The 25,723-nt window shown below is 36.0% G+C and overlaps 2 protein-coding genes and 1 long non-coding RNA gene across 3 annotated transcripts; all 3 read left to right on the forward strand.

Moving 5' to 3' along the window:
- Nucleotides 1-6,806: 6,806 nt before the first annotated feature.
- On the forward strand, nucleotides 6,807-7,912 carry LOC133873110 (large ribosomal subunit protein cL37). Its single transcript, XM_062310832.1, has 2 exons — nucleotides 6,807-7,037; nucleotides 7,378-7,912. Exons 1-2 carry the CDS (start codon nucleotides 6,899-6,901, stop codon nucleotides 7,737-7,739), a joined length of 501 nt encoding a protein of 166 aa, XP_062166816.1. The 5' UTR covers nucleotides 6,807-6,898; the 3' UTR covers nucleotides 7,740-7,912.
- Nucleotides 7,913-14,683: 6,771 nt separating this feature from the next.
- On the forward strand, nucleotides 14,684-18,096 carry LOC133874344 (uncharacterized). The gene is made up of 5 exons (XR_009901248.1): nucleotides 14,684-14,878; nucleotides 15,978-16,088; nucleotides 16,168-16,235; nucleotides 16,461-16,520; nucleotides 17,808-18,096. It is a non-coding gene; the product is annotated as an uncharacterized LOC133874344 (long non-coding RNA).
- Nucleotides 18,097-21,401: 3,305 nt separating this feature from the next.
- On the forward strand, nucleotides 21,402-24,613 carry LOC133872178 (E3 ubiquitin-protein ligase At1g12760-like). The gene is made up of 4 exons (XM_062309616.1): nucleotides 21,402-21,978; nucleotides 22,130-22,249; nucleotides 22,973-23,267; nucleotides 23,982-24,613. The coding sequence occupies exons 1-4, from the start codon at nucleotides 21,572-21,574 to the stop codon at nucleotides 24,147-24,149; spliced, it is 990 nt and encodes a 329-aa protein (XP_062165600.1). The 5' UTR covers nucleotides 21,402-21,571; the 3' UTR covers nucleotides 24,150-24,613.
- Nucleotides 24,614-25,723: the final 1,110 nt, after the last annotated feature.

Genomic DNA, 25,723 nt, shown 5'->3' on the forward strand with positions numbered 1-25,723 from the left:
AGGTATGATTTAATTCCCTTAGCATTTTCCCTACTTTCCTTAGATTCTCGTCTTTATTCCCCTACTAACTTAAGCTTCAGAGGTTGCCTCCGCCGGCACACCCGGCAAGTCTCCTTGCCATCTTTGAATATTGCAGATCTCCTCTGCCAAGCGGAGGGTGCACGGTCAATTTATTAACATATATGAACCATACCCAAGCATAAGAGTGAACCTCAGTTTCACCTTTTATTAAAGCAATTTTTTTTTTTTTTTTTTTTTTTTTTTTTTTTTTTTTGTAATAAGAAAAAAGGAAAAAATATTCATTTAATTTAGGGAGAAATTCACCTATAACCCTTGATTTTTCATCACTTTTACAAAAATGTACCCAAACTTTAAAAAGTGTCAATTTTAGGGTATCCATCTTTTAAAAAGTTTTAATGTCAATCATCCGTTAGGATTTTATGTTAAATCCAGTCAAAATTTCAAAAATATCCTTATTATTTTTTTTTAGAAAAAAAGAAAAGAAAAGAAAAAATTCATAGGATTTAGGTGTTATTCAAAATTTAAAGGAATTTGCAAAATGCTAGAATCTTTGAAAATCTTTGCAAGTTTTTTTTTTTTTTTTTTAAAAAAATGGGTTAAATACGTTCGACCCCCTTATGGGTTAAAAATTTTATTTTTTGTTCCCAGTAGTCTATTTCGTATCGTAGATGGTACCTCGTTTATGACTAAAGATAGGGATGATACCTCGGTCTAATTTTCATCCAAAAATTGATAGAAGTCCACATCAACAGCTCTAAAAAACTGACACCTATGTTGTACCTAAATAAAAATTAAAAACTTAAAAAAAAAAAAAATTAAAAGCTTTAATCTAATTTAATTTTTTTTAAAAAAAACTTTTGAAAAAAAAGGAGGGGTGGCTCGATCCACCCCATTTTGGCTTGTGGGGGGTCGCTCATGGCCGGTCTAGGGGTGGTCGAACCACCCCTATGACCCTTGGGGGTGGTTCAGCCACCCCTACAAGGCCAAAAAGGGGGAAAAAAAAACATCGTTTAGGGTTTGGCCCTTAGGGGTGGCCAAACCCACCCTCAGGCCAAAAGGGGGTAGTCGAGCCACCCCCAAGGCTCTTGGGGATGGTTTCGGCCACCCACATTTTGCTATTTGGAGGTGGCCGAACCACCCCTATGGCCCTTGGGGGTGGTTTGGCCACCCTTAGATTGGCTATGGGGGTGGCTCAGCCACCATTTTTTTTTAAAGCTTTTACTTTTATTTTTATTTTAAAGTTATTATTATTTTTAGATTATTTTTATTTAAGTACAAGACAGATGTCTACTTCTTAGAGGTGTTGACGTGGATTTTCGTTAATTTTTTTGAATGGAAGTTGGACGAAGGTACTAGCTCTATCTTTAGCCATAAACGAGGTACCATCTACGATATGAAATGAACCACATGGGGCAAAAAATAAAGTATTTAAACCTCAGGGGCAAAAAAGTATTTAACCCTTAAAAAACTTAACACATGGATATTTTGGAAATTTTGATAGGATTTAACGGAAAATTCTAACGGACGATTGAAATTGAAAAAAATTGAAAGATGGATAATCTAAATTGACACTTTATAAAGTTTGGGTACATTTTTTGCAAAAGTGATGAAAGATCATGGGTTATAAGTGAAGTTTTCCCTTTAATTTATTGGGTGAAAATTGATTTAAAGTGATGCGTTAAAACAATAATAGAAATCAAAATTTTGTCAAGAAATATAAATCATTGGTCCGAACAAAACAAGGACTTGGGTGAAACTACAAATTTTAAAGGAGAAATTATATTTACCCCCCAAACTACGATTTAGGGTTGACAATTTTGACACGACCCGACAACCAAACACGAAATTAGCGGGTTTGAGTTTACCTTAAACGAGTTTGAGTCATAAACGAGTTGACCCGTTTATTTCGGTCTGGTGGATTGTGTCATGGGTCACTCGTGGGTGACCCGCCAGACACAGTTTTTAAGAAGAAAGAAAGGAAATGGGATTAGGTAGGACCGTAGGAGTTTAGGACTGGACATAAGAAGAAAAAAAAAACTGGAGGAGTCACGCACGCGGCACGCTGCACGCAGAAGAGAAAAAAAAAAAAAAAAAAAAAAAAAAAAAAAAAAAAAGTCTTTTTATTTTTTTTTTCCTTCAGGCTTCACTCTTCAGCGCCGCCCTTCACAGTTCACTCTTCACTCAGTCTTCAGCCAATCAGCCCCTTCTTCTTCCTCCATTTTCTTCTTCCACTATTGATTTTCATTTTTCCACTCTCTCCCGCTCGACGCTCTCTCTCTCTGCTCTCCGCTCGCTGCGAACATCGCAACCGCTCTCTGCTGCGCCGCCAGTGTCGCTCTGCCGCTCTCTCTCTCTCTCTTCCACCGACGTCGCATCCGGTACCGGTATGTTAATCTTTGTTTATTTGTTAATCTTTGAAAAAATTGTTTATAACCTTCCAAATCTAATATGTTAATCTTTGTTTATAACATTAGTACCAAACCTAATCGGCTAATCATAGATTTATGAGTTAAGATTTGAAAAAAAGAAAAGAAAAGATTTTGATGACTTTTGGTGTTCCGGCAAGTCTCAGCCCCTTGTTTTCTGCTGATTTCTTAGTCTATGTACATATGTGTTTTCTTAGTCCATGTATATATGAGTTTTCAAATATAAAACAATAAGTGAATTCATTCTGTCGTATCTTCTGCTTATATGTGTTTGAAGTGTTTCTTGTTCTTATTATATGTTGGTGTCATTAACTAATTATGTGCTATATTTCTTCATTCTTTGAGAGTGTAGAATTTCTTTTGTAGGATTAGAAGAAATTATGTTCAGATTTAGGTATAAGAAATTAGGTGTAGAAATTCTAACTTACTAACGATTATGTGTGTAGGTGATTAATGATGATTCGGTTGTATTCGATGATGATGTGGTTGAAATAAATATATTGGAAGATCTTTCTATTCATACGAATCCGATGACGAAAAAAAAGGTCTAGAAGAAGCCTAGGAAGACATTAACAGTTTGGACCCATTTTGATGAACTTCCTTCTACAGATTCAAATGACACAAGGATATGGGTAAAATGCAAGTTTTGTGATCATAAATATATAGCTAACAGTTCACATGGAACTGGAAATCTACAGAAGCATATGAAGGTTTGTGGGGGGAAAAATGATCATGATATTCAGCAAATGCTCCTATATAGAGATCAAGGAACTCTAGCAGTAAGTGCCTCAAAATTTTGTCCTAAAAGATATAGAGAATTGTTGGTTTGTACGATTATTAAGCATGGCTTGCCTTTTTCATATGTTGAATATAATGGTGTAAGAGAAATGCATAGATTCTTGTGTAGTGATGTACCATTAATTAGTAGAAATACTGCTAAGGCTGATTTGATTAAGATGCATATGTTGGAGAAACAAAAGGTTAAGTCTTTGTTAAATGTTTGTCCTGGGAGGATTAGTTTGACATCTGATTTGTGGATTTCTTTGACAACCGATGGGTATATTTGCCTCACTGCACATTTTATTAATAAAAATTAGGTATTATCTAAAAGGGTGTTAAGCTTTTCATTCATGCTCCCACCACATAATGGTGCATCTTTGGCTGAAAAGATATATAGTTTGCTAGAAGAGTGATAGATTGATAAAAAGGTTTTCTCTATAACATTAGATAATGCTTCTACGAATGATTTGTGTGTTGTGAATCTCAAACCAAAATTAAACATGAAGAAAACCCTTCCTTGTGAAGGTGAGTTGTTTCATATGCGTTGTTGTACCCATATTCTTAATTTGATAGTGCAAGATGGATTAAAAGAGATCACTGATGCTATCCAAAAGATTCGAGATAGTGTTAAGTATTTTAGAGGATCACAAATGAGAAAATAAAGTTTTCTTCAGGCTGTCATTCAAATGTCATTGGACAGTAATAAGAGGTTAAGACAAGATGTGCCAACTAGATGGAATTCGACATATCTTATGCTTGAGAGTGCAATTCATTATAGGCATGCTTTTGCTTATTTGGAGATGACTGATAAAAACCATACGTTTTGTCCTAATGCACTTGAGTGGGAAAAGGTGAATGACATCAGTAGTTTCTTGGGTTGCTTTTAATGTGCTACATGTGCTTTTTCTGGTACCAAATATCCCACTACCAATCTATACTTTTCCGTAGTTGCATTGATTTATCTGAACTTGAAGTAAGAACTTGTGAGCGAAGATGGGTATAGGAGATTAATGGCAAATCAAATGATCTCTAAATTTGAGAAATATTGGTCAGAATTCAATTTAGTGTTGGCCATTGCAATTGTCTTAGATCCTCGTTACAAGCTGCGCCTTGTAAATTATTATTATACGAAGATTTATAGAGCTGAATCTCAAGAGTATGAGAATGTGACGAAAACGTTAACCAAACTTTTTATGGAGTATAGTGCTCCTACGACTTCAAGCTCTAAAGTTGTTCAGCCCCAAGAAGACTCATATTGGGAAAATGTGAATACTATCACAAGTTTCTTAGCTTGTTAGTAACTTAGTATATATACTCATAACCACTTACTAATTTTATGTTTATATTATCTCTTTTCATGTAGGATTTTCTAGCATTTGATGGAGTCGATGCTGATGCACAAAAGACTCAATTAAAACTTTATTTGGATGAACCCAAGTATTTGGATAAGAGTACGACATTTGACATCCTTTTATTTTGGAAAGGAAATGAATTTCGCTATCCTGAAGTAGCTACCATGGCTCGTGATATTTTGAATATTCCTATTTCTACTGTTGCTTCGGAATCCACTTTTAGTATTGGTGGATGTGTGATTGATCAGTATATGAGTTCACTCAAGCATGATATTGTTGAGGCATTGGTTTGCATTAGAGATTGGTTATATGGATAGCAAGGTAATATTAGTTATTTGCATATTTAATTTCTTCATTTATTTGTATTTTTTTTTTATCTTATTCTAATGACATTAATTTCTTTTATCTTTTGATATAGAACAAACTTTAATGAAGGTGGATAACGAAGAAGATGATGTTTTGACATTGGATAGTATCAGTTCCTGTGACATTCCAAGTTCATCTGGAAAATGAGCATATTTGCAGGTCATTCAAGAGTGGACAAGATGGGGCAAAAATGGGAACCCAATTTGTATTTGTAAATTTGTAATAATGATGCAGTTTTTTATTTTTGTTATTTGATTAGACAATTAAACTTATTAAGTGATTTGGTGCTAGCCTACTAAGAGTTTAATTTATAGAGATGAATTGCTAAAACTATAATTATTTCATTTAAATAAAAAAAAAAAAAATCACTTTTAACTTTTTAAGCTAAATGGGTCAAACGGGTCGTTTCGACCTGATACGACCCATTATGCTAAACGGGTTTCACGGGTCATGTCAGGTGACCCGTGAAAATTACCTTGTTGTGTCGTGTTTGGGGCTCCGACCCGTTAATATAAACGGGTCGTGTTTTGGTCTACCTTAAACGGGTCGCGGGTCCCCACGGGTCGACACGCAGACTTGTTTTCCCCAAAGTCAAAAAGTTGCAATGTTCTTTTCTAATCTAACAGCCCTAAACCTTTTCAGTTACCTCTCTGTTAAGATGTTTTGTTAAATCCTAATGAAAGAAGTAAAAACAACAAAAATAATCCTTGATAAAATAAAAAATTTAGGAATAAGCAAAAAAAAAGAAAAAAGAAAAAAAGGAACCAAGCCGTGGGTCACCACGACTGCGTGATCTACGAACAGTTCTATGAAGCTTTTTTTTTTTTTTTTTTCCCTAAATTTTTTTTTTTAAAAAAAACTAGTTCAAAGGTATAGTTTTATTTTAACAAATTCTATGGGTATAACGGACATTTTACATTACGTGATGCATTAATTATCTAAGTTAATAGAAAATTTTAACAATAGGGGGCTAAATGAAAGGGCTTGGTATATAGGTAGGGGATATTGCAATTTTTTTAAGTTTAGAAAAATATTCCAAATTGAGTGGTAGCTTGAGAGGGCAAGTGTAGTTTTCCTTCTTTTAAAAATAAAGAGTTAGTTGAATTTTTTATTTTCATAAAAACTTACAAATGTAGGAAACCATTCTATTAAACTATTGTCAAAAAATATGTATTTAAGTGGATATTGAATTAAAAAAGAAAAAGTTGATATTGAAAATCATCTTTTGATTTTAGTTTAAGGAAAACAAAGTCATTAAAAATATATGACTTTTAATTTGTTTTTAGGTAAAAGTATACATACCCGTCAAACTAGCAGACAATTTGCAATGTTCTCACAAACTTTGAATTGAAGTGATGTCTTTCTGTAAATTAATAAAAAATTGCAATGTACACCATTTTGTACTGAAAATGATAAAAAAAAAAATACCATTATAAGTAATTTTAAAAAAATAAAATAAAATAAAATAAACTCGTGGCCTACAGCAGCGGCGGTGGGCCTTCACCAGACCCACCCATGGCCACCATAGATTTTTGTTTTTCAAATTTATAACGATATTTGCCTTTTTTTAGAATTTGTAAGGGTATTTTTTTGTGAAACAAAAGGGGTATGTATTGCTATTCTGCAGATTGAGAAGTAGAATATTGCTTCAATTAAAAAGTTTGTGAGGAGATTACAAATTGGGCGGTAGTTGCGAAGGTATGTTTATTTATTTATTTTTTAATTCGCCTGAAGTAATTTTTAAAAAAATATTTCCAAAATCCACGACCCGATAGATGTGAAATTCCGGATCTAGAGAAGTGATGGGTAGGAAAATTTGGAGCGTGTTGATTCCTTATCGATCGGATGGAGGAGAATAGACGGTGACACTCTTTGACACACTGTCACACACAGTGGGAGGAGGTGTTCAGGCTTATCCACACTCCAAATCGAAACGACCAAATTTCCAACAAAATGGCTCTCCTTCTCTGCTCCAATCCTCTCACCTCTCTCTCCTCCTCCTCCTCCTCTTCTTCTTCTTCTTCTTCTTCTTCATTTTGGTCCTCGTCATCATCATCATCATCACCAACCTTTTCCATCAATGCTACCGCAAGTAAGACACTCTGTCTCATATAAGCCCCTTGTGTTTCCATTTGGTGCTAATACATTTTAATGGTAAAAGGTGATTGTTGTTCTCGAAAACGCTCTGTTTTAGCAACAGGGCCTTACTTCATGTTCGACAAAAAACCGTTTGGGTTTTTCTTCAAACACATGAGTTTCACTTTAATTTGCATCCTTTTTACACGAATTTCTAAATGCTATAATGCCATCTTTATTTGAAGTCACAAACCGTAATCTTATCTGGGTTTTGTTTTGAATAACTCAATCTGCCTTCTTTTTTTTCTGTTCTCAAGCATCAACTCATATCCAAATCTTGTGGTATTGGTTTACAGTCTCCAGGTTGCACATGAAACCCACTGATCTGCAGCCAAAATCTTTCAAAGGAATTCGGATTTGCGCACCCTTTATCAACAACAGGACGGGTTTGATAATTGTCAGAGCTTCTTCTGACATTGATGGAGCGGGTGGTGAGCCTTCTTCAGGTAGCAAGGAAGAGGCTGAGAGCAAGGAAGAGGTTGTGCCGGTTGAGAAACTCCCGTTGGAATCGAAGCTGCAGGAGAGGATGGAGCAGAAACTGAGGATGAAATTGGCGAAGAAGATAAGGCTTAGGAGAAAGAGGCTTGTTCAAAAGCGGAGGTTGAGGAAGAAAGGCCGATGGCCGCCCTCGAAGATGAAGAAGCTAAAGAATGTCTGAACTTTGCCTCACCTTGTCATTGCAGGTTATGTGCTGACCCTTTTGCTTCTTTCTGTCATTCTAATTTGTTTTTGCGAGCTCAGACAACATCTTTGTTCACTATTAAGGACTTCAATGGATGTAACATTTTCCAATTCGTTTTGAAGTTGAATTGTAGATGGTTTAAAGTTGCATCTTTTAGTCGTCTTGATTAGATGAAATATTTGCATTTACATATTTGATTAAATAGCCCTCTTTATCTTTGAATACATTTCAGAAAGATAAGTGCTTTATTTAGTTCAGGCCTTTTTAAGGAAGATAACTCCGTGGTGGATGTTCCATAAACCATTCTTCATAATTGAAACGGATGCATAATCATCCTAGAAGAGTTCAATTGTATTCTTGAACTTGGAGAAATTATTAATTTTTTAATCAAGTTATACTCCCAAAGCTTAGTGCTTGTCTGAAGTCCATATTTCAGTTGAGGATTTCAGATTTAACAACCTTATGAATCCCTTAAACGGTCAACTGCTGCCGCTGAGTTGATGGAGAAAATCAAGCAATCCTTTCAGACTTCCCAGATATAAAATTTGGGTTTGGGGGAACTCTGGCTATGGACATCTGTGACCCTCAGCTGCAGCAGATTGCAAGTGTAAGAGCAAAATTTTGGGTTTAAGGGATTCTTTGGAAGTTGGAAGTTGCATGACTTTGTGCAAGGTCGGTTTACTTCACCACCAGAGTAGGAGACAGAAGCCATGGGAAATATTACATTGTTTTTAGCATCTGACAGTTTTGGTCGATCTGTGTCGTCGTTTCACGTAGATTCTAGTGGCATTTGCACTAGAAACGTGGATTGCACACCCCCCCCCCCCCCCCCCCCCCCCCCCCCCCCCCGCCCCCAGTTTCATCTGTTCGAGGAGTTAGGTCATTACACATTAAATGTTTCGGGAATTAACTGTTAGAATATTTTCTTTATTGAGCTTCCATTGATTGTGGGTTTTGATTTGCTAAAACGGATTGGACACACATCCTAGAATGACTTGGCCAAATGTATATAGTTAAGTGATCTGTTATGAGTCTATAGTCATTTGGAAAGAGATGTTATTTATCTAATGAGAGTGTTATTTTTATTAAGATTCTAGTAGTAGATAATAATAGAGAATAAATGGATGGTATGTTATTCCTAAGTAGTTGTGTATTATCTTTATTATCATGTTTATTAATAGTTGTTAGTGATAGGATAGTCATAGAATACATCTCTATGAAATGTTTGTGATAGGATGCATCTTTATGAGAGTAGTTTATGTTTATCACATTTCTTTGTAATTCTATATAAACTTATTAGATTGGCGAATAAAGTAAGCAAAGATTATTAAGATTCAGCTCTTGAGTTGATTTGTGAGGTATTAGGGTTCTTTGAACTACCCTTATCTATCCGTTGCGTGTTTGAGTAATTAGGCACGTAATAATTGGTATCTGAGCCAAACACCACGTTACTTCTGCCATGGACGACCATCATTTGAAACGATTAGAGAAACAGCTGAGATCCATGAAATCTGTTCGACAAAAGATGCTGACCAACATGCATTTGGGACAAGAGAGTATGAAGCGAATGGAGGAGATATGTGTTGTAATGAACAAATGTTTGAAGCACAGGCTATCACATGATGGCCATTACTCCATCAAAACTCATAACCCAACCATTAAAGCCTCACTATCACCACAGCCAATCACGTTACCATACCCTACCCTATCAGAATCTTCCATTGATTCTAGTTACCACCTAGTCAATCCGACATCTCACCACCTTCACCACTTTGCTTGGCCATAATCACACAGACCCATTCACTCAACCAAACCACTGTTGCCCCACCACCAATAATACCAAGTTTTCCCCAAAAATCCTACCACCAAGGTTACGTAGAAGTCCAGCCACTAGCCAAATCTGGACCTAAGCAACACCTCAATCATGTCACATTGAAGGAGAAGCTGCGAGTTGCAACCCAAATTCAGATCCACTTGCTCAACCCCCATCGTGTACCACAAAGCACATGGAAGCCCTATGATAAGAGGCACTGAGAGAGACGGCTCACAATTGTGTGTTATCTTTATTATTATGTTTATTAATATTATGAAAAATATACTCAATTTTCAACTGTAATATGTCACATTTTTAATGGGTGGCATTTTTCAAGCGTTTTGATGTCTGAAAATGGCTTAAATTTGGTAATTTGAAAATTGCAGAGGATCCTGATCCCATCTACACCATTAGATTAAGAGAGCCCCTTCTATACGGTCTAGGCAAAAAGCAGTGGGTTTATGCCCACCAATAACTACTTGACACATCAGCTAAAAACTAAAAAATGAAATGTTAGTGAAGCACCCAATCCCTCTCTCCCATTATGATTTATGAAGTACCTTACGTTCTAAAAAAAAAATAGAAAAAGCCACTGCCCAAATCCCGTGCGCCCCTATTCCGCCCAAAATCACCGCATGTCCGCCCGGACTGGACCATGCCGCCAAAGCCGTCCACCTGTCCACCTCTAATCCGCCCCAAATCCCGTCCATTCCTGTGCATGTAAGAAGAATTTAATTGAACACTTATTTCATGCACTGCTATCTATACTGGAACCTCTGTTGCAATGACCACACACTGAGATGGGAATTGCCTTGGCAAACTTCCATTGATCCAAACTCCAAACTCTAGTCTTTTCTCCACCCCATGTATGATTTTCAAAGTTTTCTTGTACAAGCTCAGCCTAGCTCGATGAGAAGCAGAGGCACAGAGATATTGGTTGAGGCATTTCATCTTATACCTTGTGTGCATGTTTGCATTTTTGTTTCCATTTGATTATACCAAAAAAAAAAAAAATTCCTTTAGATTATACAACAGATCCTCCCATAATCAGGACCGAAGAATGAATTAACAGAAGAAAAGAAAAAACACAAAAATCCAACTATCACCAATAAAACCCAAATAATAATCCAGTTGGACATCAATGGAACCCATTTTCACCATTTTCACGACCATCAGCATTTTGTGGTGGAACACGAGTTACAAGACAGACAGAGAGAGAGGACCCAAAACGTTGGTTGTGAGAATCATATGTGAGCCAATTGTGATTGTGGGGAAACTAAACAGAGAGAGATGGAGAGAACACAAACAGAGAAAGAGACGGAATGGGTGTGGGCGGCAGCGTTCATGTGTTTTCTTCATGGTCCGTTCAGTTTCTGGAATGGCAGCGTTTGTAGCAGAGTTGAAGAAGATCGGGTGTTTTTATTCTATTTGATTTTTTTGCTTCAGGGTACGTGTCAACTTCTAATTTGCAGGCAAAATGTTGCTAGTTTCTGCCAGGACTTGATTGAAGTTATACCCTTAGATTAAATCATGAAGATGAAGTTATTCCTCTTTATTTTATTTGAAATTAAGAGAATCCTATTCCAAAATGATTAGAAAATTTTAATTCATTACTTGTTTTACCTACTAACTTCCCATCTAATAAATTAATCATATAGTTAACACCAGAGGCAAACATTACCTCTCTATGCAAAACAAACTCCACAAGAAATAATGGTATGTATATATAAGAGAAAGGGGTAATTATATTTTTTCCCCGTGAACTACCAGCCCCTACGAATGGACACTCTCACCACTTGATCGCATCGAACTACTATTTACTTACCAAAATCCCCCTTCCGTCAATCAACCTTGTTAAAAAACTTGAAATAACTCAAATACACCCTAATTTTATAATCAAAATTTACATATAATACTCTTAAAATTAAACAAATAATAAAAAATAATAATAAAGGGGTGGTCTCGTGGCCAACCCATAGGCGAGGAGTGGCCTTTGAGCCACCCCAAGAGTTGGCTCTCGCCACCTTTAGGGTGGCTCGTTGCCACCCTCGAACCTGGGGGTGGCCGCGTGCTAGCCCTGGCTTGCATCTAGGGTGGCTCACGGGCCATCCCAGAGCAAGTTCAAGGTGGTTACACGGCCACCCCATAGGTCGGGGGTGGCCTTCGAGGCCACCACCCCTCCCCCGGTGGCAGCTATCCCTTTTTTTTTTTTTAAAAAAAATATTTTTAAATGTTTTAAACTTTTAGGTTAAATATTTTTTGAAGTTTATATTTTTCATATATTTATTTTTTTAGTTTTGATATTTTTTAATAAATTATTTTTTTAGGGTGTTTTTGTTTTTAAACGAAATTTAACGTCTAAAAATGGAATATTTCATCCGATTTAACAAGATTCCTTAACGGCGGGAGATTTTGGTAAGTAAATGGTAGTTCGATACGATCGGTTGGTGAGAGTGTCAGTTTGTGGGGGCATACTGACAGAGGCTAGTAGTTCAAGGGGAAAAAATGTAATTACCCCTAAGAATAATCATACTTTTTACATTCATGTCACATCAATTGACATGACGTGTTTTAAGAGGCTTACATTGTCAAATATTAAAAACACTATAGGAGCGTCTTTAGCAATAGTAGCTAAAATAGCTAGTGAAAAAATACATATTTTTATTTTAGCTACTGCGTTTTCTATATATGTTCCAAAAGTTTCTATAATCCAGTCTCTATTTTATTTAAGGGTTAAATAACTTTTTGCCCCTAGGTTTTAACAACTTTATTTTATTTTTTTCACTTCGGTTTTACTTTTGATCACAGATTCATAGGTAGTACCTCGCTTATGGACATATACCCAAATAGTACTTTCGTCCATCTGCCGTCAAGAAAATTAACGAATTTTCACGTCAAACCAATTAGAACTTGACACGTGTCATATACCTCATTAAAAAGAAAACTTAAAAAACTTAAATTTAAAAATCAAGAAAATAATAAAAAATAATTATAAAACAAAAACAAAAACAATTTTTTTTTAGCCACCCCTTTGGGCCAATGGGGATGGCCAACCACCCCTAGTGCCGGTCTGAGGGTGGTCGATCCACTCCCAAAGCCCTAGGGAGTGGTTCGGCCACCCCTAAATAGCAAAATGAGAGTGGTTTCGACCACTCACGTTTGGTTTGGGGGTGGTTTGGCCACCCCCAAGGGAATAAAAAGAGAAACAAAATGTAGGGTTTGGCCCCTTGGGGGTGGCCTAAACCACCCCCACACCTTACGGGGGTGGCTATGCCACCCTCAAGGCCGTTTCGGCCACCCCCATTGGCCTAAAGGGGTGGCTCGAGCCACCCCTTCAATTTTATTTTACATTTTTGTTTTTGACTTTATTTTTTAATTATTATTTTTCTTATTTTTAATTTTATTTTTTAATGAGGTATGTGACACATGTTAAGTATTGATTGGTTTAACGTGAAAATTCGTTAGTTTTCTTGACAACAGATGGACGGAGGTGCTATTTGGGTATATGGCCATTAGTGAAGTACCATCTGTGATCGAAAGTAAAACCGAGGTGGGAAAAAAATAAAGTTGCTAAAACTCAGGGGACAAAAAGGTATTTAACCTTTTATTTAAATATTATTTTTCAATCTTTTTATTTTTTAATTATTATTTTTTGCAACTTCTTTTTGTTGTAGAGCTTGCAAACCTACTTTCATGGTTTAGAAAGAAATGTGAGACCCACGATCAGAAGCCCACACTAGGCTTGTATAAAATGAGCAGTTATAATCGGATAATCGCAAAACTGTTTTTGTAGGCGATTATAAAAAGCCGTTAAACACCTACCCTTATATATAAATGATAGAAATAATTCTATTACATATTTAATATATAATAATAATAATAATAATAATAACATCAAAACGACACCGTTTTGGTGTTTAATACCAAAATGGATAATTGCACCGTTGGTCCCTGTGGTATGTCATAATTATTTTTCACTTCCTATGGTTTAAAAAGTTCATGGGAGGTCCATGTGCTATGCAATAATTACAAATTGATCCATAGCGTCAAATTCTGTTAAATTTTTTAATAGATTCCGTTAAATGTCACGTCAGCGCCACGTGTCGCCAATAAGATGGCGACATGTGTCCATCTTAATAAAAAATATAAATTTATTAAAAAATAAATAAATAAACTTATTTTTTTAAAAAAAAATTAAAATTAAAAAAAAAGCAGCAAGGGGTGGCTGGGCCACCCCTTTGGGGGTGGCCGCGCACCACCCCCAGTGGCCGCCAGGGGTGGCCCGCGGCCACCCCTGGATTTTAAAGGGGTGTCCCGAAGGCTACCCCCAAGCAATTGGGGGTGGTGCGCCACTGGGGGTGGCCCAGCCACCCCTTGCTTCTTGTTTTTCTTTTTTTTTTTTTTTTTTTAAAAAAAAAAGTATTTTTATTTATTTTTTAATAAATTTATATTTTTTTTATTAAGATGGACACGTGTCGCCATTTTATTGGCGACACGTGGCGCTGACGTGTAGAGCTAACAGATTCCGTCAAAATGGTGGACGGAAAATCGACTCAGGGAGTAAAACGTAATTATTGCATAGCACAGGGACTTCTCATGAACTTTTTAAACCATAGGGAGTGAAAAATAATTATAGCATACCACATGGACCAACGGTACAATTATTCCATACCAAAACAACATCGTTTTATGTAGGTTTTCCACAAAATGAAAATAAACCCGTTCACTAAACCCCTCCACTCATTTTTTCCTGTTTGTGTCAGTACCGAAAAGTATGAAGTCTGCAAAAAATATTCTAACATTTATTTTTTAATCCCATTTTACCCCGGTCTTTGAATATAAAAAACGAAAAAAAAAAAAAGAAAAAGAATAAACCGAAAGGTTGGGGGTAAAATTTATTTTTATTCCCATTTTACCCCCAACCTTTTAATATGAAGAACAAAAACAAGGAAATAAACTGAAATGTTGGGGGTAAAATGGGAATAAAGTAAAATGTTGGCTTCTAAGGAGAAGCCAACCATTCAGTAGTCTGATCATCCGTACCGACACAATCAAATATAAATGAGTGGAGTGGAGGGGAGGGGAAGGGAAGGGAGGGGAGGGGGAAGGGGTTTAGTGAACGGGGGCCAGTGTTTCGTTTGATCTCCCTCTCTCATACTCACTCATTTTCTTCTAGTCTTCTTCACATCATGCTGTCGCCAACTTCATAGTCATACTCCTCTCTCTCTCTCTCTCTCTCTGCCTCTATGGTTCTCCCGTCTAGTGGCGTCTCCCTAGCTTGAGTAGCTTCAGCAGCCAATAGGTACGTTATTTGCCATTTTGCGGTTTACATTTGCTTTTGATTTCATTTATAAACAGAGAGTGTGAATCGTTTGACCATGTTAACACAGGGAGTTCATCTCTGTTTATAAACATTTCCTAATGTTGGTGTTTTTTGGATTGATTTTAGATTCGTAATGTTTTGAATTGGTATTAGGATTTCCTAATGTTAGTGTTTATTTGGATATGGCTTCCTTTAAGTTGGATTCGAAATGTCAGTGTTTTTTGGATTGATTTTTAGAGTGTGTATCACTGTGTCAGAGTGGTTTTTTTTTTTTAGTTTGTGTTTTTCATGGAAAGGAAAGAATCATCATTTTCTTAGTTTTCTAGTTTTCTTTCTCATTTCTGAATTCGATTTTTGGATGCTTTATATATATAATGCACAAGAGAACCTTATTATTTTTTTAAAAAAACCAAAATTAATAAAAATAAACCTAAAAAGAGGCTCAAGGAAGGGCCAAAATATCAAAATAGGCCCAAAGTTCATATATAAAAAATGGTTATTAAGCGCCGGTTAAGGGTTCAAATAACCGCTAACAGCCTAAGTGGAGTGGTTGCAGTCATTAAAATTCAATAATTGCCTTAGGCGACTGCGGTTAGAGCCAGTAATTGCTTGTACAAGCCTACTGTAACGTCCAAGACATGAATTAGAGTAATTAAGTGCATAATTAGGTAAAATGAGGAAGAAAAACACTTAGAAGATGTTTAAGATTGAATTTCTGTGTATTGCGTCCAAACGGACCATTCCTGTGTCCGGATGGGTTAATCAGTAAGTCAGTGGTGACTTTTTGTGTATCGTGTCCGGACGAACCTAGGAGCATGTCTAGACGAACTTGGCAGTAGACCCGTGTCTGCTGCTGTGTCCGGACGGGCCAACGGATGGGACTCTCAGTGAGTTCCAGTTTTCATGCGTGTCTGGATGAGACTTGCAGAAACTTCATGCTCGCGATTCCTCATGCGCTTGTCTGGACATACCACTTATGTGTTCGGACAGGTGTCTATTAAATTTGTTGGAATGAGTTTTCCAACTCATTTTCTCGCCCAATCTTCTTCTTTCACGCCATTTTCTCTCATTTTCTTAGGGTTTTGACCGAAAACCCTAGATCCTAGTATATTGAAGCCTCCAAACTCAAATCCAACGCCAAAAACGTGATCCTTGAAGCAATATCTACGTTTTCATCGATTGATTTGAGGTAAATCTGAAAATTTGAGTTCCTCTAGATTTTGTGTAGATTTTTGAGGGATTAAGTCTAATTTCTCAATTTTCTTTAGGTATTGCATGTCTTGGAGTGTTCTTGATCACCTCCAAGCATTGGGTTGCGTTTTGGTGTGGATTTAAGGTAAGATTCTTAAACCCTAGCTTTTGTCTAAGTGCTCAAATGAGTGATTTTTGATGTTTAACCCTAAGATTATCTTATGGGTTAGCATTGTTAGTTAATGAATTGTTAAATGGAACCCTAGAATTTCATGGGTTTAGTTCTTGAACAATTCAATGGCTAAATGGGGATTTAGAGTTGGAAATATTATGTGTTAGTCTTAACTTGTCATGTAATGTGAAAATGCAGTGGAACATTGCAAGGCTTTGGTTGGGGATCCATCTTTAAGCTAAATACTGAGCAACAAAAGTGAGTATTTTACTCATTGCGAACTTATTGTATTTTACGCTAAGAAAATAATATGATTTGATAATTGCGAGCCAATGTTACTTTAGATGGATATATGCATGTGGTTGTTTTCAGTACTTCAACTATGTCGAGAAATGCTTTGAGATATGATTTGATGATGATTTAGGAGGTTTCAAAGTATGTTTATGAGAATGAGAAATGAGGCATGTTTTTATGAGTTTTATGATGGCTTAAAGATTTCATGTTAAAGTTTGCAAATGATATGAAAAGTACATGATGTTAAATGATGCATGAGTATCTGAAAGTATGGACACAATGATTATATGGCATGAAAGTATAAGCATGTACATGGAAAGAAACGCTGAACTAAAGACCACTAAATTACGTACCGTTTGACACCATGAAACGAAAGATCACTAGGCTGCGTAAACTTTGGTACCATGAAACGAAAGACCGTTGGGCTGCGTACCCTCGACACTAAGATGACAAAAACAGATTATGAGCATGCATAGCAAAATGATGATGTGTGACATGTTTTAAGATGTTTTCATGACTGGATGTATTAGTATACCTATGAGTTTGAATGGAACAGAACATATGTATACAGTTACAACTAGATTGCATCAAATGTTTTGTATGGAATTTTACACTAGACGTGTCGATATGCCTATGAGTTTGAATGGAACATAGCATATGTATATAGTTACGACTAGAGTGCATATACTGTTTTATAAGACACTATGCTTAATTGTGCTTAGATATGATACTTGTATTTCCCAAAGGTTTGGAAATGCTCGTATCTCTGTATAGCGGAGCATGATTCTACTCATTTTCTACTTAGACGTACTTGTATGCTTGTGTTCCCCGAAGTTGTAGAATGCTTGTATACGAGTATAGTTGAGTCACTTGATATATATGTATAAGTATATATAGTAGTAAGTTTCTCCTGTTTATGATTCTACTCATTTTCTACTTAGATGTACTTGTATGCTTGTGTTCCCCGAAGTTGTAGAATGCTTGTATACGAGTATAGCTGAGTCACTTGATATATATGTATAAGTGTATATAGTAGTAAGTTTCTCCTGTTTATAAGTACCTGTGTTTACCCTTATCAGCTATGAATCGTTTTTAAAACATAAACATCATGTCAATAGTAGCTGTTATTGTAAACATACGGTAGGAATGAAAATGATTGGCTCATTGTGAAAACCAGTTTGTGTTATACTGCTGAGTTGGTGAACTCACACTTTCATCTATGCGAACGTGGCTATTACCATGATCGTGTAGATGCTGATGCTTTGGTTGCAGGTATCACAGACGTCGATATGGACATTGTGGCGTTGTATTTGGGATATTACGACTGAAGCTTATCGCAATGGTTGTATGTGTCGGACTCAGATTGTCCCTATTTTGTATAAGCTTTTGTTTATGGCTCGTATTACATGTGACACATAATTTTGTATAGCCATCCTTGATGTAATTAATATTTTGATCAAGCTTTAAATAGATAAACAAATGTATATTTTTGGCGTTGTAATTAACACTAGTCAGTTTTATGATATTAGTTTTTGCTGCATAGTTATTTGTCTCTGATGTATCAAGTACATATTATGAAATGTGTACTTTGAATTGACTTAGTGAATAATCGTCATACCACTATAATAATTTCATTTTGTATATAAAAAATATTGGTTGTCATACCTACCCCCTCCACCAAGCCTAGAAATGGTGTGCTGCATAGGCAACATCCACAACTATATGAACAAGATCCAAAGCCTTTGGTCCAACCTCGAGTCCATCATAAATCTACAAGACTTTAAAATTGCGCTCCTCGGAGACTATTGCGATTGCAGGCTGCACACCCTCTAGGTCATGGACTTCCTCATTTGCCTGCCCTCCACGTACTTGGACTGGACCCATGTGTTCCTCTGAAGCAACTAGGACCTCGCTTGCCGGAGAGTGATAGCCTGATAGGGAGAGAGAAAATATAAAATTTAAAAAAAAAAAAGTAAAGAAAAGAAAAGAAATAGACAAAAGAAAAAGAAAAAAAGGTTCAATGAACTACAATAAACTAAAATGGTTCATAATAGCGATATTTAGCTATTATGAGTCATTAGCGCATCTGTTGACAATTCTCTTAATACGCTATATCATCCGATATAATATGAATATAACAAATATGTGAAGTGTAACGTTACTCTATAATAAATAATAATGTGTAATGCCCAAATTCTTTTTCATTTGACAAAGTCGGTAATATGTACGGCTTTTACAGAAAAAAAACATTTGGATCTTCTACAGTTCAAATGAATTGGGAGGGATCCAGTTAATATTATTTGAACTAGAGAGGATCCTTATTCAAAAAAAAAAAAAAAAAAAAAAAAATGGTATTCCCAAAAAGCACAATGAACAAGGTCTCTCATTACTTTTTTAACTCATCCTCATAGGCCATAGGTTACTCCCACCGTCAATACTGCCCTAACCAAACAACTCCACCAGCTCCCCACCTAATTTCTACCATTCTTTCTCTCTCTTTGGAATTGTTTACCACCTATAAAAGTTCCATCTATATTCCAATTAAACTATTCTGTTTTTATTATAATACTATACTTTTTTGTTTGGAGTTAACCTTAGAAAAGATAATGTCTCAATCGTTCAACCCTAGTGTCATTTTTCTTAATGATTTCTTTATTTGATCTTAGACTTAGAAACCCAATACTAAACCTATTAATAGAATAGAGAGTAAAGATTAAGAGAGATCACGTTATAAAGTGCTAAAGTCCATAAACAGACAGTTTTGAATGCTATTATTAGTTGCTAGACTGATGTGACGGCTACGAAGGAGCCAACAGAAGTTTGTGATAGCCGTCGTGAGGCCGCACGGACTTCTTTGACAATCATAGAGGCTAACATAGGGCCATTGAAAGTTTATGTCTGCCACCACAAAACAACTGGACTTTGAATCAAGTCCACGAGAAATATAAAATAATTGAAAAAAAGGAGTTGTTATACGTTGTTTATAAATTTCAAACTCTGAGAAGATTCTACTGAAAAAAGAGATTTGTTTTTTTATTTTTTTTTTTATTTTAAAGAAATGATAGGAGTATCAAATTTTTTACCAAGAGATGAATATCAAGATGATGTGAAGCTTATTCATTGGTACCTGTAACATTTCTTTTTATTAATTGTTTTGATCATCTTTACGGCCATCTTTAAAAACATGATCATTATTGAAAAACCAATAACTCTAAAGTCTACCTCCCAAGAGGTAGCTCAATCGGTTGAAGACCACGCCTCATGAAGCGGAAGTCACTAGTTCGAATTCTTCCTCCCCTCTTGTGTGGACATGTCAAAAAAAAAAAAAAAAAAAAAAAAAAAAAAAAAAAAAAAACCCTAGGTTCTATAGAACCAAATCCCAATTAAAGAAACCCACCGAGCCTAAACGGCTAAACTAGTATTCTTACCAAAAATTAACTCATTTAGAAAGATATCCTAATGGCTCAACAGTCAACACCTTCCCTCCCATACGTATAATATATTAATATTCATACTTCCATTTCAAAAGTCAAACTTGCCAGATAAATCAGAACCCTTCAAATCCTACAATCTCAAAATTTTGCCAAAACAGTAGTACCCTAAATTCATGAATTTCTTGAAAAAATAAAAAATAAAAAAAATTCTGTCGTATCAAACCAAACCTTCTCTAGCATCTTATCAGACCAAATCCTTTACCAATATTTACTAAGAAGCTTTTTTTTTTTTTTTCGTAAATACTCACTTTAGAATTGGTCAAAAAATATTTTACTATAGGATGTAATTAGCACAAAAGAATCTGAAAATTATTTGAATTTACTCTTTATAGATACTAAACTCACTCTTAATTCGTCATATCACAAACAAAAATGATGATAGATGAGAGATTTGTTGGTTAAAAAAAAAAAAGGGAAGCCGCTAGTGAATTGTGTGATTTTAGAAAAGAACATAAGAAAGAGAAGGGAAAAAGAAAAATGTTACTTTGTATTTTATTATTTTTCACATCTTTTTACGCTAATGTGACATTGTTAATTCACCATTTGATTTTTTTTTTTGGAGAAATGCTACTTTGTATTTTCTTGTCTTTCTTCTATTATTTTCTACTGATGTGGACCATTGGATTATTTATTTATTTTTTTTTTTATAAGATTGACCTAAAGGAGGATTGATAATTTCGCGTCAGCAGTGAGAGATAGAAGAAGGATAAGAGAAAGATATATAGCACATCTCTTTTTCTTTTTTTTTTTAATTAAGATCGATCTAAATGTGGATTGATAATGCCACATCAGCGAAAAATGATAGGAGAAGGATAAGAGAATACCAAGTATCATGTTTCAAGAAAAAAAAAAAAATGATATGAGGAAAGATGAAATTATTTGGGATTTGGTGAGGATTACTTTTCTTTCTTTAAATTAGGCTGATAAGAGAAATAATTCTAAATGTCACTTCCATTCTCCTTTGTTTCACTTCATAACTGATGTGACTTTTAAAATTACAATTGGACTAAAATTTAATAATTACGTGGCATTCACCTAAATTGTAGTTATGTGGCCTTCCCCTTTCAACTAGGTTGGTTGGAACAAATTGTCTTCTTATAATCGAGGACTTAGATTTTTTTGTTTTGTTTTTGTTTTTGTTTTTTGTTTTTGGTTTTTTTTTTTAAAACTAACGGAGCATGTTTTAAATTATTATTTTTTTACGGCATTATTATATATAAGTCGTTGGGGAGTTTTTAGGTATTCTTTGATTTGTTGAAGCAATTAATTAATTATGGTAGCCTAATTTTCCAACTATAGAAGCCAATCATGTCGTATTAACGCTGTCACTGTACCTAACGTTAACCAATCACTACTCTTTTAACGACGAAACCGAACTCCATTAAGGAAATATGACAAAAACGGTCAACGTCGCCGTGATGTGACGTCATTACGCTCCTTCTCTCTCCCTTCCTCTTTTGGTCCTCCGCGCTTCCACTCCCACCACTCTCTCTTCCTCCCCTCGGCTCGGCTGTGTCCAAAATGGAGGAAGAGCAGCGGGGATTGCCTGTACGCGTGGAAAACAACGGGAGAAATGATTCGGTGCCCTGGCGGCCCACCTTCAGTCTCCCTCTCACCGGTCTGATCGCTTCCGAGCACCGCGACGACGACGATGACAGCCACGTCAGCGGAGAAACAAATTGCGGCTATTACTACTACTACTACAACTACTACTGGAAGCCCATTGTGGTGCTGGACCTGGCCTTCCTGGCGGTGGCCGTGGTGGTGCTCCTCTCCACCTTCAAGGAGACGCCGTCCACGCCTCTCAGGGTTTGGCTCTCTGGCTACTCTCTCCACTGCGTTTTCCATGTCGCCTTTCTCTACCTTCACTCTCTCAACCCCTTTTCTTCTGCTCATGATCCTGCCGCTCCACCTCTGGCTCACGCCCGGTAACTTTTTCGTTTTTCGTTTTTTGTTTTTTTTTTTTCTTCCCTTCTTTTCTTGAAGGGCTCAGATCTTGATTAGTATGGGCAGCAATTGTAACAATGATGGAAGAATGTTGATGTATCTCCTATTTCGGTTTTAATTTTCCATTTTCAGCATTGTGAAGAGGTTAGAGTCAATAAATACGATCATATCCTCCGTCTGGTGGGTGTTGGGATTCTATTGGATTGTTGTGGGTGGCCAAGCACTTCTGCAAGATTCTCCTCGCCTCTACTGGTAAGAACCACGATTCTAATGGTTTATTCAACAAGAATACATTGAAATAGAGGAAAATAGGACCCCCTAACAAATCTACTTGATATGTATAAAGACAAACAAGTAAAAAACTAAGCTTTTTATTTTTATTTTTTCTAGTGGATTTTGCACGTATATTTATCATCCTGCAGATGGAGCCATCAATTTCCATATCTGTAAACAAATGCACATGGAAATACTTCTTGTGGTAATTGTATCAATACCCCCCTGTTTTCTTTTTCTCTCCTTCGCCTCCAAATTGCACAAATAAGAGTTCAATTTGTTTCAAATCCTGTTTCTCATATATATGTACACACACACACACACACAAAGAAAGAGCAATGCTTAGGGATGCTCAAAGGAAGAGATTTAATTTGTATCATTTGTTAATGTGTTTGTAGTGCTACATTGTTCCCTTTTTTTTTTTTTTTTTAGTTTTCGATTTTATCCCTTGATTCCAAGTGTGTTAAATATATATGCCTAGATTTTTTTGTTATTCATCATGATAAATTGTTGATCATTGTACGGGCCTTTGACAATAAAATTTCAAGATCATCATTAATGTTAGCAATTGGTGGCCTGTGCAAAGTATGCAAGCTAACATAAGAGAAATGATGATAATGAATTTAATAGTCAACCATGATTTAGTTTTAGTGAATGTAATAGAACCCTCAGTGATGTATGTACCTTGTGAGTTATATGCAGGTTAACAGTGGTTTTTCTAGCCTTTGATGTATTCTTTATCATCTTTTGCGTTGGAATGGCGTTTATCATTTTCTTTGCTCTCTGCTGCTGCATCCCAATTGTAGCATTTGCCTATGCTATGACAATCAGAGAAGGCGCATCTGAAGATGATATCAGGTATCTTCCCAAGTATAGATTTCGACAGGCCAATCCACTGGGTACCTTTGACGATGATAGAATGAAATTTGAGTGGGGAAGGGTGGAATCAGCAAATAGGAACCATGTCAATGAACTTTCTCTTCATCCAGAGGATTCTGTGAGCACCAATGCTTTATCTTCCGTGTTTTCTTCACTTTAGTTATAAATTTTATGTACTTCAGATATACGTCATTGCCCAAATTTATTGGTTTATTTTCCGTGGAAGCATCTTGTGCTACTCTTTCTAATTTATATCATTTTTTACCCCTTATTTCCAACAAGGATTTACAGCTTCAATGCTGTAATAATTTTGAACCCCATCTGCCCTGCCAGCTTATATTTAGGTGACATAAATGTGGATATATTAATAGAATATTGTAGTACTCGGCTCTTTGATAATTCATTTTGCAACTGTAATTTTACAATTTTTTCCTTGAATTCCCCCTTTTTTAATCCATAAATATTTTTCAACTTTTTAAAATCAGGGTAGTTTGTGTTTATTTTGGCTATTGCTTAGTAACTTAAATCTTTTGTATTAATCCAAAACAACTTGTCATCATTTATGTGCTGGATATCCATTTCACCTAATAAATCTGAGTGGCTATGCTAATCAGTAAATCGAACTCAGATGATCTAACAACTTACCATGTAATATTGCTTACTATGTATGTTTTTTCCATATGATCCGGTTGATATTCATCAAACTTTTAGAATTGCACTTTATTTGTCTGTGATGGTCATAGGAAAGAAGCTATTTTGTTTCTTCCAATTGCTGGCGCAAAATTTATAGAACAGTCAAACATGGATTCTAACTTGCATACCTGTCTTGTAGGAGTGCTGCATCTGCCTTTCACGATATGTAGATGGAGTGGAGCTTTGTACCCTTCCCTGCAACCACCATTTCCATTGTGCATGCATCAGCAGATGGCTCCGAATAAATGCAACCTGCCCTCTCTGTAAATATAATATCCTCAGGGCCAGGGGTGATACATTGGTTTGACCTTTTTCCTTCACCCCAGATTTGGCGCGATACTGAGCCTACAATCCAGATGGTCATTTGCTAACCTGCTGACAACTGATGGTAGAGAAACATGAAGGGCAGAGAAAGAAAACAGAGGATATTTTGCGACACGGCTCCAGATCCTAAACCCTCTTTTTTTTTTTTTTTTTGAATAGATTGCATTTTCAAGACTGGTGTAGAATGATTTGTATATTTTGTAGGTGTGGTTAATTAGGATAAGAAATTGGAGATGGGTCCTTCCCATGTCCTTTTATTTGCAGTTATAAAAATCACTTGAGTTTCCTGCAAAGCTTTGCCTTTGCAGCCGCTGACAATGTTGCCATTAACGAATGGCACCGCAGCTCGAACGAGCTCTTGAAGAGAACCAAAGAGGCAAAGGGCGGAAAGTCGTGTAAAAAGGACAAGAAAAATTTAAGGCCTTTTTGCAAGTGTTTTATGACAAATTGAACGCAATTACATATAGCATTACGCATGTTATACCATTGATAAAAACAAATATTCATCCTATAAGTTTAAATAGTATGTTTGGCTGGTTGCAGAGATCATTTCTTGATTTTTCAATTCTTTCCTGTTTGTTTATAACTAGGAAAATATTAATGCTTTAATATTCTTATCTTCACTTAGAGTATCTCTCATAAATGCTTTATCAAGGTAACAATATAAAGTAGTAGTAGTTGGACCTGAACTTAAAGACTCCATTTGATTCGGCGTAAATTTTCTTCGTCGGAAATTGTTTCTAGAAAACCTTTTTTTCAGAAAGAACGACGTTCAACTTGTGCAGAACATCACAAATATTTTTCTTGTTTTCATTAATCATATTAACCTATAAAAACCAAATTTTATTCACAACATAAAAATATTTTTTTTAACAAAAAACTAACCTAATGATTTTGAGTTCCGGTGGTGGTCTGGCGGAGGCCCTTCAATTATTTAGTGATGTTTCGGCGGTGGTTGACGGTGGCTTGGAGGTGGTTTGATGATGGTCAAAATGTGGTGGCTTAGTGGTGATCTGGTGTTGCCCAATGGTGGCTCGATAGTGGTACGAGGGTAGCTCGGTGGTGGTTCGTGGTAGCTTAGTGATGGTCTGAGGGTGGCGGTGGATCGATGGTAGTCCAATGGTGGCTCAGTGGTGGTTTGGGGATGGTTCGGTGGTGGTCTGGGGTGGTTCGAGGGTTGTTCAGTGGTGGCCTGGCGATAGCTCGATGGTGGTTCGACTGTGGACTGAGGTGGCTCGATGGAGGCTTGACGGTGGTCCGAGATAGCTCGGTGGTGGTCCAGCAATTTGAAAATGAGAAACTCAAACTAAAAAAATGATTTACGAAATTTAAAAATGGAATTCATTTTTCGAAACTAAAGTCGCTTTTTAGGTTAAACATAAATTATTTTAGGTTTGACGATCCCACTAAATATCCAAAAAAAGAAAGAGATGTCATTTCTCTAAGTTGAGAGCGTAAAAACGATGTAGTTTGGTTAAACAAAGTTTTTATTAAATTTGGATTTTTGTTGTTTTTAAGGAGATCTACTCTTCTTCCTTTTTTTTTTTTTTTTTTTTT

This window comes from Alnus glutinosa, chromosome 7 (assembly GCF_958979055.1).
Source record: "Alnus glutinosa chromosome 7, dhAlnGlut1.1, whole genome shotgun sequence".
Classification (NCBI taxonomy): domain Eukaryota; kingdom Viridiplantae; phylum Streptophyta; class Magnoliopsida; order Fagales; family Betulaceae; genus Alnus; species Alnus glutinosa.